General features: G+C 32.8%; 1 protein-coding gene across 4 annotated transcripts in view; it reads right to left on the minus strand.

The window, feature by feature from the left end:
* Positions 1-849: 849 nt before the first annotated feature.
* Positions 850-16,994, minus strand: part of TTLL5 (Tubulin tyrosine ligase-like 5) — a 45,995-nt gene continuing 29,850 nt past the window's right edge. The window contains exons 1-2 of one of the 4 annotated variants that reach the window (XM_075295268.1): positions 14,723-14,741; positions 850-4,591 (exon numbers count right to left, since the gene is read on the minus strand). In XM_075295268.1, coding sequence (XP_075151383.1) covers positions 1,462-4,281 — 2,820 coding nt within the window. In that variant the 5' untranslated portion in view covers positions 4,282-4,591; positions 14,723-14,741 and the 3' untranslated portion in view covers positions 850-1,461. Of the gene's footprint in view, positions 4,592-4,766; positions 4,952-14,722; positions 14,742-16,994 lie in introns of those variants that run through there. The other 3 variants (XM_075295266.1, XM_075295265.1, XM_075295264.1) reach the window with 3 other exon arrangements.

Below are 16,994 nucleotides of genomic sequence, written 5' to 3' on the forward strand. Positions count from 1 at the left end.
ACAGAAATGAAAATTGCTTGAAACTGAATGCAAAATTTCTAGATTTTACTTCTCGTAATCATTTAAATAATTGGGGTAAAATCTACAGATTTTAGATTTCAAATCAAGGCGTTGTTTCATCATTTTCTTGCACACTTACAAGAGATGTTTATAATTCCTCTAAAGCTCAAAAAAAAAATGTTTAACTGATCTGCGTGGCAAAATATCTGTCAACAAACCCCCATGAAATTTTCAAAGGAAACTAGTATATTTGATTCATGGTGGTGGATATTGAAGATTCCGCCCGGCAGAACTTACTTTTTGTATACTTGTTTGTCATACTGTGCAACTTTTTAATTACATTCATTTATATTGTAATATATTTTACACATTTCGATCGCAAATATTGCTAAGATTACAGATATGATTGTCTTCTCGAGTTCACGACTCAATTTGTGAGTATTTTTTCTTTTTTTTACTTTTACCGCCTAAAAGTATGCACGAAAAATTACCCATAGTAAATAAACCGGGTTAATCTTCTGAATATGAAATTTTAATGATTTTCAACTAAGTGGAAAAAATTAGTATTGGACTATTTGGTCTATAATACGCTGATATAAATGCGTTTAATTGTTGAATTTTCATTATGCAAAAGTATGGGACTTTTCTAAAATCAGTGTGTCATCTTTTATGGCTTGTGATTGTGCCACCTTCAAGAAATTGTCAATGGTAACGCTGCTAATGACTAAACTAATCTCGACATCGTTATTCACCACACTTTTCGTGGCATTCTCACCATATTTTACTCACCTTCTTCGTATATTTAATCGTAGCCTTTATTCCATTTAAAATGAAACAATGAGCAATGAATTTCTTTGTAAGCAAAAAATTCGCAAATAGATTAACTTTTATTACGAAATTTAAAAAAATAAATATATCTTGATTTGTGTACAGTACAATTAGCTAAGGATATTTCTATAATTTTATTAAGAATTCAAAAGGACTAGTTTCATTGTTATCGTTCTGGTAGTTATGTTTTTCATTTTTCAATAGTAAAATATATCGTTCATTTATTGCGTAATGCTATTTAAAAAATTCTTTTTACTTAAACATTAAAAAAATGGAATAGCTAAAAATGTGTGTGCTTAAATTAGAATTTATTTATTAATTTAGTTTATTTATTATGATTAATTTTAATATAAGATTCATTGTAGGCATAAAAGACATCACTTTCGAACGAGCGGGCCTCAAAGCATTTCGATTTCTCATGTATCACATGACACCTGAAGTTTATTTCCTTGTGTTTTTGTTATTTTTTAACTAGTAAATTGTGTGTGTGAGTGTGTAAAATTGTAGTAAAGCTTTCTTTAACCATTGTGAGTGTGTAGTTCTTAAAAGTCCTAGAATAAGCTCACAGAATATGCAGTTACATTCCATACACTGTCGTATGCAAAGGGGGCGCGAGTATTGCCAGTTGGATCTTTATTTTCTATTTTGATCTTTTTTGCTAGTCGTCGAGGTATCCTTCTCCATGGAGGGCCTGTAGTAAGCATCCGTCTTGTTGAAATCACGGGCAGCTGAACCACTCAAAACCATGGCTGGCAGGGCCTTGAGAAAACCATGCAAACCAGATGGTATTGGCGGCGTAGAGGGAACGGATAGGCCACACCTGTTGTACAAGAATGGCATAGTTCCCGTTAGACTTGTGTGTAGACCCAAAACAGCTTCTAGATCTGCTTCCTGGGCATGCGACAAGAAATCCATGAAAACACTGGTAGGGATCATGGCAATGTGATCGAAGGAATCTACATAGGCTTCGGTGTCTCGATTGTATTGCTCCAGAAAATCTCCCAATAATTTTGCCACCATTGCAGATCGTGCTTTACTGACGACACCAAAGTTTTGGGGATTGCGAAAATAAACTGGGGCTTTCACTGCGCCACCCACACGGTTCAGAAATTTCAGAATTATTTTCTCATGACTATCCTTGGGTTCAAGGACTAGACGACGCAAAATCGCTTCCAGGTATGTGCTGAAGCTTTGTCGGGCCTGTAACTGTGTTAGCTCTGAACCATTGCTTATCATCTTGAGGACCTGTTTACGCAGCCGCTTACCTTCTTCCTCACATTTGGGTTCAACACGCTTGGTGTCGAAAGATATGGCGGCGGAAGTTTCGAGGACTCTCTCATATTGACCCATACGCTCCTCAAAGGAATTTCCCTCTCTGGAGGAACAACCTTGCTTGGTGCCGCCATACAATTGCTGGTACAGTAGTTGATTGTAATTGTGCTGCATCAAGGGGGTTTGGAAAGTTTGCCCTTGAAGAACTGGTGTGGACATAGGGATGCCAGTAGCAGAATCCAGGAAATTACCATAACGTGACATGCCATCCTCTGTGGGAAAAATGCGCACAAAACCACCCCGACGTGCATTTTGAAAACGCGCATTGCGTATGATACGCTGCTCTTCGAGCGTCAAGTTTTTGCCGGCTGATGTACTAAGAGATGACCTCTTGTTGGATGTACTGCTGACACCTCCAGCACCAGTCGGCTCTGCAGAATTTGTACGCCTACTGTGGGATACACTGCGAAATCTTGTCCATCGACTATCAAAGTGGGCCCTCATAGCTGGAGTATAGGCTGGAATACCCACACACGTTAGAAGATCCGTAATGAGACACGATTTCACCTTCGCATCCAGAGGACTATCAACCCCCATGGATGGTGACAAATTCACTTCCAGCAACCAAGGCTTCAAAGTATCATCTATCAAAATATCGAATCCGTACAGCTCGAAGCAATTGTTGCCGTTCGGCACAAACATACGGCAGGCCGATATAACCGTTTGGGCACATGAGAAAATGGACTTGATGATCAAATCTTCGATATTGGCCATCAGTACATTGGTATCACAACCTTGGGATTTCAAATGTCGCAGCAAAGCCGAAAGAGTCCATTTATGGCCTACATCCTCTTCTTGGGCATCACTGGACTTGATGTAGTCGGTATGGTATTTGTTAATACTATAATTGCACAGGTGCATACAGGGATTCCATAGATTGTCGGCATCTAGGTCATATTTGACTGTGGCTAAGCGCACCAGACCCTCTTCGTACAGGTAAATAATCAGAGGATCAAATGAGGTAACCAGCACATAGACACGCAAATCACATTTGTGGCCATCAATGCACAGGGGATCGGCCACATATTTCGAGACTAGAACTTGCTCATCCTGGGGAATCTGATCGGGTGTATTAACAATGAAAATGCCCCGACCACGACTAGAGGCGGCAGGTTTTACAATCCAGGGTCCTCGGCACTTGTTATGGGCCGTTACCAAATCCTTATACTCTAAAGGCAGTAGGAATGATTGTGGCACTATGTCAAAATGTTTCATGCCTCGCAAATGCTGCATACGCTCGATATTCTTATACAGGCGATCCTTGCGTGTCAACTCGTACGATCTTGGAAAATGATTGACCCTCTGATAGGGCGAAAGGTTTCTTAGCATATCGGGTTTCATGTGTACCCCTGTCCAGAGTATACTAAATGACTCATCTTCCTCTGCTTCAGTGAGGCCGTGTCGAGCGAAAATTTTACGCAGTAATTTGGTTTCAGTTTGTAAAAATTTATAAGTCAACTTCAGATTTGTGGCAGGCATATCCAGGGCAGGAGCATGGTCATCACCATCCACGTCATTTTCATTTTCATTCTCGTTATCATTATCCAAATCGTTGTCCGTGGCTGGCATTGGAGTGGTTAGTGATCTTTGGAATTGGCGTTTGTTGGGGGCGGGAGACGGAGTATCTTTCTCATTGTCTTCGGAATCATTGCCATCACTGGAAATCGAGTTATCACTGGAGGACATCGAATCCCACAGTTTTTTATTTTCCAAATGTTTGGGTATGCTAACCAAACAACGTTTTTGTTTGTCTCCCGGTGAACCAATATGGGCTCCAATCCTTCTTTGGCTTGATGTCAATTCACTTCGTAGAGTCTTTCTATCTGAATTCACAGCGGCCAGGCTGCTTGTGGATTTACTTTTTTCGTTTTGCTTGCAGCGATACCGTTCGGAGGAAGGGTCTTCATTTTCACCATCGTCCTTCACAGAGCTGCCGCTATCACTGCGTGCCACTCGCTGATTAGGTCTCGAATTTAGAACTGTTGTGCGAAATACTAAAACGGCATCCCTTGATCCCAAGGCTCCACTGGTAACCCACTCATCATCACGCGGCTTTTCAAACCGCTTGCCACCTGCCGTCGTTGTGACATTGTTGTTGGGCCGGTTGTCGGTTATGGGCATAATGTCTTCGATGGACACCTCACTTACAATTTACATTTCCTAAAATAGTCCACCGAATTGCGTAATTTTTTTCCGTTTCCTGTTTAGTTCGTGCGTTCTGATATGGCTTGGTTAACTCTTGACTGACCGTAACTGCTCACATTTAATAATTGCTAATGATTCATCCAACGATTCTTCAACCAAACTGATGACAACATATTCTCTGTCACCAAGTCGCCTTGACATATTCTGCTGGAGTTTCCTCGTCGAGTTGAAGGGCGGGGCGGGTAGCAGGAGCTGGCTAAATAATCATCACAGATTTCGATGTCCTCTGAAATAGATTTTGATCATAGGAATGAATTTAGTTTCAATTTTGTTTTATTCGGGAGTTAGTAGCCTAAATTGTGCATATATTAATGACCAAAGGATTTGTTTCAATTGAATTCACAAACAAAATTTTATTATTAATTTCTCCTCATACATAAAAACTGGCAAACGAGACTCACAACAAAAATGTATAGAAAATAAAACGAACAAAAAACTAAATAGACAATCACAAACAATTTTTAGGGTTGCTGTGCTGCCGTTATATTATAACTTGAATATTGTGGTGTTGTTTCCGTAGCTAATAAAATATTCCAACTGATTTCCGACGCCTTTTTGCCGTTTGTTGTCGCTTGAGTGAGTGAAAGGTGGAAACAGCACTCTGTGCTGTGTGTGTCCTTAAAATAGCAAAGGCGTCAGGTTATTTGTTCTCACTTGCGCATTCTTCCTACTCTAAGTCTCTTTAATGCTCTCTGACTCTCTCTCTCTCTCTCTGCCTCAAAGATTTCTATGTAAACAAATGTTTGAGTGGAAAATGTACGTTTATGAATCAATAGACCTTTCGAATACTGTCTCACCACATGCAATATTCATATTCCGGTTGAGTGCTACAAATCAGAGTCATAGTTGCCACATTTCTTTTAAATATAATATCTAACATAACATAAAAACCAATAAGTAAAGTCTAAAGTCGGGCGAAGCCCACTATATTATACCCTTCACCACTATATGGAAAACACTTGTGTTACCAGTGGGAGCTATATAAAGGTTTGCATTTCCAGATACAAATACTTATAATGGAGACAATTTTTTGTACTTCTCTTAAATCTCTAGAATTAAAATTGAATGAAATGAAACACAATGTTAGTAAAAAACAAGTAAGGAAAGTCTAAAGTCGGGCGGGGCCGACTATATTATACCCTGCACCACTTTGTAGATCTAAATTTTCGATACCATATCACATCCGTCAAATGTGTTGGGGGCTATATATAAAGGTTTGTCCCAAATACATACATTTAAATATCACTCGATCTGGACAGAATTTGATAGACTTGTACAATATCTATATACTCAAAATATAACTCGGCTAATGCACTAGGGTGGAACACAATGTTAGTAAAAGAAATGGGAAACATTTAAATCTGAAGCAATTTTAAGGAAACTTCGCAAAAGTTTATTTATGAGTTATCGCCCGATATATATGTATTAGAAGTTTAGGAAAATTAAAGTAATTTTTACAACTTTTCGACTAAGCAGTGGCGATTTTACAAGGAAAATGTTGGTATTTTGGCCATTTTTGTCGAAATCAGAAAAACATATATATGGGAGCTATATCTAAATCTGAACCGATTTCAACCAAATTTGGCACGCATAGCTCTACAATGCTAATTCTACTCCCTGTGAAAAATTTCAAACAAATTGGGCCAAAACTCTGGCTTCTAGGACCATATTAGTCCATATCGGGCGAAAGATATATATGGGAAGCTATATCTAAATCTGAATCGATTTCAACCAAATTTTGCACACTTGACTATACTACTAATTGTACTCCTAGTGCAAAATTTCAACCAAATTCGGCCAAAAATCTGGCTTCTGGGGCCATATAAGTCCATGTCGGGCGAAAGATATATATGGGAGCTATATCTAAATCTGAACCGATTTCTTCCAAAATCAATAGGGTTCTATTCTAATCCATATTAGGAACATGTGCCAAATTTGAAGGCGATTGGACTTAAATTGCGACCTAGACTTTCAAGGCCGTATTCAGGGGAGGGGGGGGGGGATGAGGGGGATCAAACCCCCCCGAAATGAATGAATATTTTTATATAAATAAATATATATTTTTAGCTGCATAGAAAAATCTTATCGAAGATGTTGAAGGAAAGCTGAAGGTTTTATTTTGAAAACGCTTACCTATAAAACTTGCACAAATCCTAGAATACTAGTTGAAAAGCCCGTCAAACGACGGTCGAAAAAAACAAATTGTTTTTGTTCTCGCACCACAAATTTCATTTTTGGAAAATGTATTTCTGCTTTTTATGTGTGTTTCTTGTTCTTTTTGTGAACATGACTCGCTTTGTTTGGCCATAGCAACAACAACGAAACAGCCAAACACACATGTGTAAATGAAATGGCGCAAAACCTGCGAAAAGAACCTGCCTAATTCAGCGATGGAAGCACTTGGAAAGTGCAATAAAGAGATATTTCCAAACGTGCATATTCATTTAAAAATTTTGGTCACTTTGCCAGTTACTCAGGGATGGAAAATACAATTTTTAAGAAAGTACAAAAAAGGTATTTTTTGAGCGGAAAGGTACTTTTTACTAAATTTCAACAAAAATTTCACTGGAAGATTATTGTCAAGAGACTGAATTTTAAAGAAAAGAAAATTTTGAAAGCATTTTCTATATAAATAAAATTTTGCAAAAATTTTCTATAGCCGGCTATTATACAAAAAACTTTTATTTCGGAAGGTTCAAGTGTGGTTTATTGTTGGGTTTAATGAACTGCCTGAATTTATTCTTATAATTGGTTGATAGTTTTGCTGCAAGTAGGGGATGCTGATGAGGAATGTGGTAATTCCGAAACGTGCGTCCATTCAACCATCTTGCAGTCTATAGGGCTTTGCCCAAATAAATTTGACAAACATTCTTTTCCTCTGTTGGTTAAGCTACACTTATAGTTTAGTCAATGTATGGTTTTAAGCTGCAATAAAAAAACAACAACAATGCTTAAAGAACAAAACCAACAATAACAAAACAAAACGAAGGGAAATAAAATTTTGCAAAAAAATTCTATAAAAAAAAAATTTTGCAAAATTTTTTCTATAGAAATAAAGTTTTCCAAAAATTTCCTATAGAAATAACATTTTTACAAAATTTTCAATTGAAATAAAATTTTGACAAAATTATCTATAAAAATAAAATTTTGCAAAAATTCTATATAGAAATAAAATTTAGATAACATTTTCTACCGAAATAAAAAATTGATATAGAATCGCATTATTTTTTCGACTAAAACATTCCTGAAGTTCAATAAAATCCTGTTTTTGACTATATCTTTTACAAAATCGAGATTTTCTTCCCACATGAACATGTCTGTTTTGTCATATTTGTAAAAGACTATTAGCAAATAAGGTTGATAAAGACTTTCTCAAAATATTAAAATATTTTGTCAAAGCTATTGTACCATAAATCTGATATCGACTCAAAAATGTCTACACAAAAGGTACTAAATCATTCGCGGAGGTACTACGGTACTGACCGGGGTGAAAAAGTATTGAAACAAGTACTTTAGTACTGCATTTTCCATCCCTGCAGTTACTACGTGCTCATCCGTTTCATTCAATTGAAATAAAATTTTGACAAAATTATCTATAAAAATAAAATTTTGCAAAAATTCTATATAGAAATAAAATTTAGACAACATTTTCTACCGAAATAAAAAATTGATAATATAGAATCGCATTATTTTTTCGACTAAAACATTCCTGAAGTTCAATAAAATCCTGTTTTTGACTATATCTTTTACAAAATCGAGATTTTCTTCCCACATGAACATGTCAGTTTTGTCATATTTGTAAAAGACTATTAGCAAATAAGGTTGATAAAGACTTTCTCAAAATATTAAAATATTTTGTCAAAGCTATTGTACCATAAATCTGATATCGACTCAAAAATGTCTACACAAAAGGTACTAAATCATTCGCGGAGGTACTACGGTACTGACCGGGGTGAAAAAGTATTGAAACAAGTACTTTAGTACTGCATTTTCCATCCCTGCAGTTACTACGTGCTCATCCGAACGTTCATTTTCAAAAATGAAGAGATTAAAGACGTATCTTAGAAATTCGACTGGCGAGAGTAGACTCAATGGATTGGCATTAATGTCGGTTCATCGCCGAATAAATGTGCCGACTGAAGAAGTCATTGATTTATTTGCTGCCCAAAAAGCCCGCCGACTCAATTTAATATTATAAAAATATTGTATACATACCTTTGCATAAATAAAATTTTCTACACATGAGATTATATGAATATTTTTTTTTAAAGTTGAACCCCCCCCCGAATTAAAATCCTGGCTACGGCCTTGTAGACTTTGATAACAAAAATGTGTTCACAGATAGACGGACATGGTTATATCGACTCAGGGACTGACCCTGAGCATTATTGCCAAAGACACCATGTGTCTATCTCGTCTCCTTCTGGGTGTTACAAACATATGCACTAACTTATAATACCCTGTTCCACAGTGTGGCGCAGGGTATAAATATAGGAAATATGAAGCGAGTGAAAATTTTAATTCAATTGTACAAAAGAGAATTTATGATATATCAGGCGATACTTATGTATTCGAGATATAGTACAATTTGAGTAACATTTACAATTTTTGCTACTCAGCAGTGACGATTTTACAAGAATATTGGTTAGATCTTGGCAAGATATGTGGTCAAGTGTGGGTTGTGATATATTATTTGGTCAAGTCGGGCGACTTGGAGCCTTATTTAAAACTCAACCGTTTTGTGGAAAGTCTGGCATTACAGTGTTTAGGATATGAGTAAGATATGGGGAAATCATCACAGAATTTTGTGTAAAATGTGGTTAGTTTGGCCATATTAGATCAAGATGATACACTTAAATAGCATATTAAATGTATTCTCTGTGGAAACTATCGAGTCAATTGGAGGAAACTCCTATTGAAAATGGGTCTAAAATATGAAACATATATATATATATATATATATATATATATATATATATATATATATATATATATATATATATATATATATATATATATATATATATATATATATATATATATATATATATATATATATATATATATATATATATATATATATATATATATATATATATATATATATATATATATATATATATATATATATATATATATATATATATATATATATATATATATATATATATATATATATATATATATATATATATATATATATATATATATATATATATATATATATATATATATATATATATATATATATATATATATAGCGATTGTCTTTGTCCCAAAAAACGACCCTATGCCAAATTTGCGACCTTTACTTTGCGCACAAAAATACATGAACAGACAGACAGACAGACGAACATCGCTAATTCTAAGACGATCGGTATACTTATCGATGTGTCTCAGACTTTTCCTTCTTGGCGTTACATATACATGCACAAACTTATTATACCCTGTACCACAATAGTGGTGAAGGGTATAAATATACCCCCATGTTCTGGTTAACGAATTCGCAAAACGCAACATTTTTAAATAAAATGGAGTATTAAATGAACTTTTCTTGCATTAAGTCTTAATTATGATCAAAAGGATCATGGTACGTGAAGTTACTCCCAATGACACACCCATACACCGAAAAAATCTCTTCCTAAAGCGAACGAAATTTATCATTGTTTTACAGCCAAAGAAACGTTTCATTGAAATATGGAAGTGTAGTCGTAGCTGTTAGTGCTTTTTGTTTTATACAATAATTTTAATATGTAATTATAAAAGAGAATTTAATAAAATAAAATAAAAAAATGGTTCTTTTAACGAAATTTGTTTATTATTTTGCATATTTTCTATAGAACCATTTTGTGATCTTTATGAAAACGTTTTGCACTTTTTTAGCTTATGTGCACTGAAAAAACAGTGAATCCACTATTTTAGAAAATTTTGATTATTTTTAGAAAAATTTAACTAAACAGAATTGCAAACGCTGACATCACGCCGATATCACAAAAACAAGAAAAAGTTTTCGACAAATTCAAGAAAATTTATTAGACATAATTAATTTTTTTTTCACTTGTTAAAGAAAATTTTGTAGTTTAAAGGAAAAAATTTAAGTTAAAAATTGCAAGAATGTCTTAATTGCCATACGAAGTTCAAGATGGACCCATTTGTAGTAATTTTACAAATTTAAAGAAATAATGAACTATTTTGTGAGAAGTACGAATTTAGTAAAACTTTATACTTTATTTGTGTAAATTTTTTCCAGTTTTTTAGTTCATTTGACTAACATACGCAAAAGAATTACATTAGTTTCCACTGAAAATGTACACTTGATTAGAGTAGACTTCTTTTGATCTGCTGAATTCGAAAAAAAAATGTTTAAAAATTTTTTATGGAACAGTTTTTGAGGAATCTCGTTTTTTTTAGTTTTTCGCTTTTTATATCTCGAGTTCGAAATGTTTCGAATTCTTTTGTCGAAAGGTACCAGTTCACCAGATATATTGTTCGTAAAACTGAATTCCACTTTACTCGTTTCAAGAAAATAACCCCAAAAATGAGGAATATCCAAACACTGGCAACCCTATTTATACATGTGCTCTCTTTTCCTTCGCTGAGAGGGGCCACAACACTACTGCAGCAATGTGTAAACAAATCGATTGTGACTGACTGCCGTTTTGTTTCGGCGTTGAATATGCTTTACATATTCGAATTGTTTGCTTCTTAGTCACGTTCAATTGGAGAAAATCTACCAAAGACCATTTAAGGCTGTAGTACGTATGCTCATCGGAAATGCCGCATTTCTAATTAATGGGGAAGCGGGAAAAAGTCTAAGAGAAAGGGAAAATGACCACAATTGAGGAGTGTATGCAAATTGGAAAGCCATTCTATTGAATAATTTTTAATACTATTTTAAAGTGTTATGTGAAATATTTAATAAATGCACAGTGTTTTATCACATATTGAGAATATAGAAAATATTTATTATTTTATTCTATTGGCCTTGAAATCGGGGTAATGCTATGCTCGTTATTGTATTGCGGTCAATTCACGTATTGATTGTGAAAAAAAAAACAACAATTGTTTCTCCATTTCTATTGAAAGGGGAGCAAGGTCAACTTTACGCATCCATGTGCTGCATTATTTATACAGTGAGTGTAAATAGTTGATTTCCAACATTTTACTGGGTTGTAGAGTATAATCTATTTGATATGAACAAAAAGTTTAATGTCCATTAGGATCTCCAGGTAATCCTCATGAATTTTTGGAAAAAATGCGTTTCATTACTTTCTGAGTCGATGAAGCTAACACAATCAAGTAAATATTTAATATTTAAATCAAGTAAATTTTAATAAAATGTTTAATGCAATTGAGTAGTTTTGTTCTTTTTATGCCGGCAACATGTGTATGTTTTTTTCGAGATAATCATATGTTCAACGATAATCATGTTCATATAATGTAAAAAATCTTCTTTGAGGTTATAACATGGGGAAAACAAGAATAGTATACAGTAAAAATAAATGTTCACGTTTACCATTACACACAGAAAAACGTTCGTAGTTAAACTAATGCACAGTTCAATTTATATTTATTTCAAAAAATTATTTGTTGGTAGTTAAATTTTATTATTTTTTTGACAGCCCAAATTTTTCTTATCCCAAGAAAGTCTAAAAAATTTATGAACTAAATGTGGATATTTTGAATACAGGGATTTTTCGAGATCTCGAAAAATTAATCCTCATTTGTTAAATTTGTGGCGTTCTAGGATTGTTTATTAATAAATTGAGTCTTCGTTCAGTGCAAACGGCCCTTAGATTTCATACACACAGAAAAAAATATTTTTGACAGCCCAAATTTTCCTTATCCCAAGAAAGTCTAAAAAATGTATGAACTAAATGTGGATATTTTGAATACAGGGATTTTTCGAGATCTCGAAAAATTAATCCTCTATTTTCAATTACTTTTGTGGCGATTGTTTATTAATAAATTGAGTCTTCGTTCAGTGCAAACGGCCCTTAGATTTCATACACACAGAAAAAAATATCACCAGAATATTTCCAATTAAAAAGTTAATTGAAGTTGAATGTTTTTTCAATTAATAAATTAATTGGTACAATTAACTTTTTAATCAAGATAGAAACATTAAGTTAATTAAGTCAATTATTGAAAAATTTAAAATTTTTAATTAAAAAATTAATTGATACAATTAACTTTTTAATCAAATTCAGAAGTCTAAGTCAGTTAAAAAAAGTGATGAACATTTCTTAATCCAAATAAAAACTCTAAGCCAATTCAGAAAGTAATTGAAAATAGTTTTAAATAAAAAATTAATTGGGGTTTGCATCCAAAATCAATTAAATTTTTAATTGAATCAATTAAAAAATTAATTGAAAATTGCTAATGACATCAATGAATTTTTTAATCAAGGATTTTTTCTATGACCAATTAAAACTGTGATTGATACTATCATTTTCGTGATTGAATACATTTCAATTAAAAAATTAATTGGATCAATTAATTTCGTGATTGAATCAGATTTTTTTTTGTGCACGACAAATTGAGTTAATAAACATTTATGGTACACCTTGAATAATTTATTATACATGGGGTATACCATAAACAGCACAAGTTCATCAAAAATCGAAGTAAACGATCAGTGTGATGCTTTGATATTTTTAAGAAATTACTTAAAACGATGAAGTCCAAAAGGATTTTTTTTTGATTTTTGTCATAATCTTTTTGTTTTTCTAAAACGCTATGAATTTTACTTTTTGTTAATAAAATTAATTAAAATAAATTGGGTTAATATAGATTGTTATTACTGCAAACATTTAAAGAATCCTGAAAATTTCTACATCGAAAGAATTCTCTTCACAAAAATAATGAAAAATCTCGGTGAAAGAAAGAATTATGTAGTTGTCAGACCAATGAATCCTTGCATTAAAAATATGACATGTTGCAGGATTAATTAAGGTTCACTTAGAGTATTCAGTTCATTGGTAGGTTACATTCGTGCATCGAAATTTGATCTTCTATATTTTTCATATATTTTATGAAAAACACGTTTGTGTGGATATATGAATACTTTGCGGACACCGAGAAAAATCTCATTCTTTTTAAACTATTCTTCGTAGATTCTTCATTAATGCAACGAAATTTTCATCGATTTTCATAAAATGTCTACGAAATATTCTACATTAACTTTCGTTCGTGAAAGGTTCGTACTTGTAATGAAATTTCTTCATATTGCATGATTTTTGTAAATAAGCTTTTACAAAACATTCTGCCATAAAATTTCTTTATAAAAACAACAAAACACTTCCGTTGAAATTCCGAAGAAGTTTCATTGAAATTTTAAAATTTCCGTTTGCGACATAAAATTGCCTCTGATAATGTACTTGAAGGTATTCCTTTATTAAATTTTGTAATGTATGTCTATGCTATTTCTTATTTGGGTGATAGTATATTATGAATAAATGTGAGGCAACTAAACTGAAAATTATTCAAAAACTTAAGGTATAAAGTTGTGCTGATATTTTAAAACTTTTTAGTGCAACAAATTACACTTTGGATATAAAAAGTACGAAACTGTTTCATAAAAATACGAAGTTATGAAAAGCACAAAAGTGTTTCATGTAACTATGAAGAAGAAAATTAGTAAAAAGAACGTAATATTTCATTTTTAAATAAAAGTTTCTTTGGTTGTAGAACGAACAATACAAAATTTAGTTCTTTTAATGAAAATGTTCTTTGTTTTACGAAGGATAATTTTGTTTAATCATTCGGTAATTTTGTTTAATTTCTATAAATATATAACGGGAGTTTTATGAAAATTGTTTATTTGCTTTTTTTTGTTATTGTTGGCCTCTTCTTCAATAATTTTTATTGTTTTTATCGGTCGATTTGAATTTAGCAAAGGAAATGGGTTGAAATGAAATCAAAATTATTTATGAAAAAGTTTATCATTACTTTATTAACAACACCATAGTTCATTATTACTATTAATGAGAATTACAAGTAAAATTTCTTGTGCTTTACTTTGAGTTCTGTTAGCCACGTCTTGTTCACAATAAATCACCCAAATTTCACCGAAATTTTTAAAATATTTCCAAATTAAAAATTTAATTGATTGAAATATTTTTTGTCATTAAAACAAACCTCAATTACTAAAATTTATTGTATCAATTGGTGTTTTTTAACACTATTACTAACATTTCTGTGAAAAAATGTAAATTAAAAATTCATTGCCTATTCATAGCAAATATATACACAAAAAAACTCATTTGTCATACGAAACCAACATATATCTCTTAAAAATTAATTCGTAAAAATGTTATGTTAATTAGCCAAAAAGAAACTGGAATTTCACTCAAACCTTTCTATATATGGCCACAAAATATATTGTCCGTCTGTATTTAATTAAATCCGTTTTTAGCACTTCGAAACAGTGCATATGGTCTCAAAGTGTTTCTTACTTATTTTTATATTTTACATAGAGAACAAATCGTTAAAACAAAATTGCTTTAAATGAATATGCTGAGAAATGCAAACAAGCGTTTTTTTCATACGCGTATAGACGTTTCCGCACGAAGCATTCGCTGCTGCTACTGTCGGGGTTGTGGCTTCGAACGTCTTTCACGAATAAGACAGAGAATGCGAGTGAAAATAACGCCATACAGTCGAGCGACACCATATAGCTACTGACGGAACGAGTAATGAAAGAAGTATGTTTGCATTAAAAATATAATCAATTCTATTATTGATACAGTCATAAAAGGTTTATTTGCATTTTCTAAAAAGAACTTCGGTGGCTTTTGTTTAGACACCCTTTACGTAGAAAATTTTTGGTCGGTGATATCCACACTAGGTTAGAGTTTGAGGAGTATGGGTATATGGGTTAGACGGAGCGACAGTGGCATTTGATTCTAATCTCTTTTACAGTTGAAGTGGGAAAATTTTAATGGGAATGACTGCATGTCAGGTGACACAATTTTAACTATTTTTTTTACACACAGAGAAGACACTGGTTGAAAATCGATTGCTGTAATGAAAATTCTGCATTTATAATGAAATCACAGTTGTACCAATCTATTTACTTCATTTACAACTATTATATAGTTCCTTCTATCATTTGGCGCTTATTATTATAGATTTGTGTTAGTAATACAAGTCAAATAGTTACCTGAGCTAAATGTCTCTTTTTTGAAAAATTTTGATCGAATTGGAACTTTATTGTCTTAAAGGGCAAAAGTTTAAACCATGTAACGACTTTAATGCAGCTCAAGTGGAAAAATCCATTTCCACGTCTGCCTTTTATCTATGAAACCCCAAAGGAATTGACCGTGGCGAGTAGATTCTTATTTATTTTTTAAAACTCCACACTAATTTTTTGATTTAATGTGTAGTTTTTTTAGACTAGCTATGTTGGGCCATTATTATGATATACCACTATGTACTCAGATTGGGCTCCATTTACTAATGTACTAAGAGTATCAAAGATTTCACTCCCATTGCCTGTCAATTCTGCAATCCATGCCAGCGGCTATACCTTCAAAGGTGAAAATGGTTATCAATGTATTGTATTTAGGTATAATGTGATTTATGTACGTTTCTATCATTTAAAAATATAAATAAAATACAATATTTTGAGGGAAAAATTAATTTTCAATTCGGTTAAGGTGCTAGTAAAGTTGGGTGATACAAGCAAATGAAGAAATAAGCAACGACCAATTTCATTGTCTAATACAACCAACACCATATATATAGTATAAGTTGGATTTCCCATAATTCGATTGAGTCTACCGAATTTTTCGGGTATCACAACTGCCATCAGATAGTTGTTGTAACTGCCAAAAGGAGGCTGGCAATAAATTCGACAATCACAACCAATCTGTACACACTCAAAAAAAAATCGCTTCTGTAACATATACCCCAAACACATTTTGCTTCAAGCATATATATTTTCAGGATTGGTCCAAACAAAATATTGTTTGTATTGTTCAAACATATTATGTTTCACCTTAAGACATAGACTGGTAGAAAACAATTTTAATGAAATTTTCTTTGTGTGGATATATTTTTAAGGCGTCAATTGGTTACTTCCATTATTTTACTTGCAGCATACTCTCAAGGCCTCTCTTTCTAAACACATATATGATGATAGGCTATTTCTAAATTAATATATGTTTGCATCTAAGCATAGTAAATTTACAAACATTTTATGTCCCAAACATAATATGTTCTAACATATTAACATATATGTCCCAAACATGTTGTACTAGTTTATGAATATTTATATGTTGTATATGTATTATATGTTTGCACTTAAAAATATTGTGTTAACAAATTGTAGTTCCAAACATATAATTTTTACAACCAAGCATATGAAAAACAGTCTTTTTCGTCCGTGTACTCTCTGTGTACCGGTACTAATGAACACACACACTACCAGGGCTGTGGAGTCGGAGCCGGAGTCAGAGTCTTGGAGTCGGAGTCTGAAGATTTTGCTGGAGTCGGAGCCGGAGTCGTATAAATTTTGCTCGACTCCGACTCCGGCGAAACAAAATTTGAAGAAGACTTCATATCTTTGTAACTAAAGAAATATTTCGACAAATTAGATTCGATTGGGGTTTTTAATCGAACAACGA

The sequence above is a fragment of the Haematobia irritans genome, chromosome 2 (genome assembly GCF_050003625.1).
Source record: "Haematobia irritans isolate KBUSLIRL chromosome 2, ASM5000362v1, whole genome shotgun sequence".
NCBI classification, from domain to species: Eukaryota; Metazoa; Arthropoda; class Insecta; order Diptera; family Muscidae; genus Haematobia; species Haematobia irritans.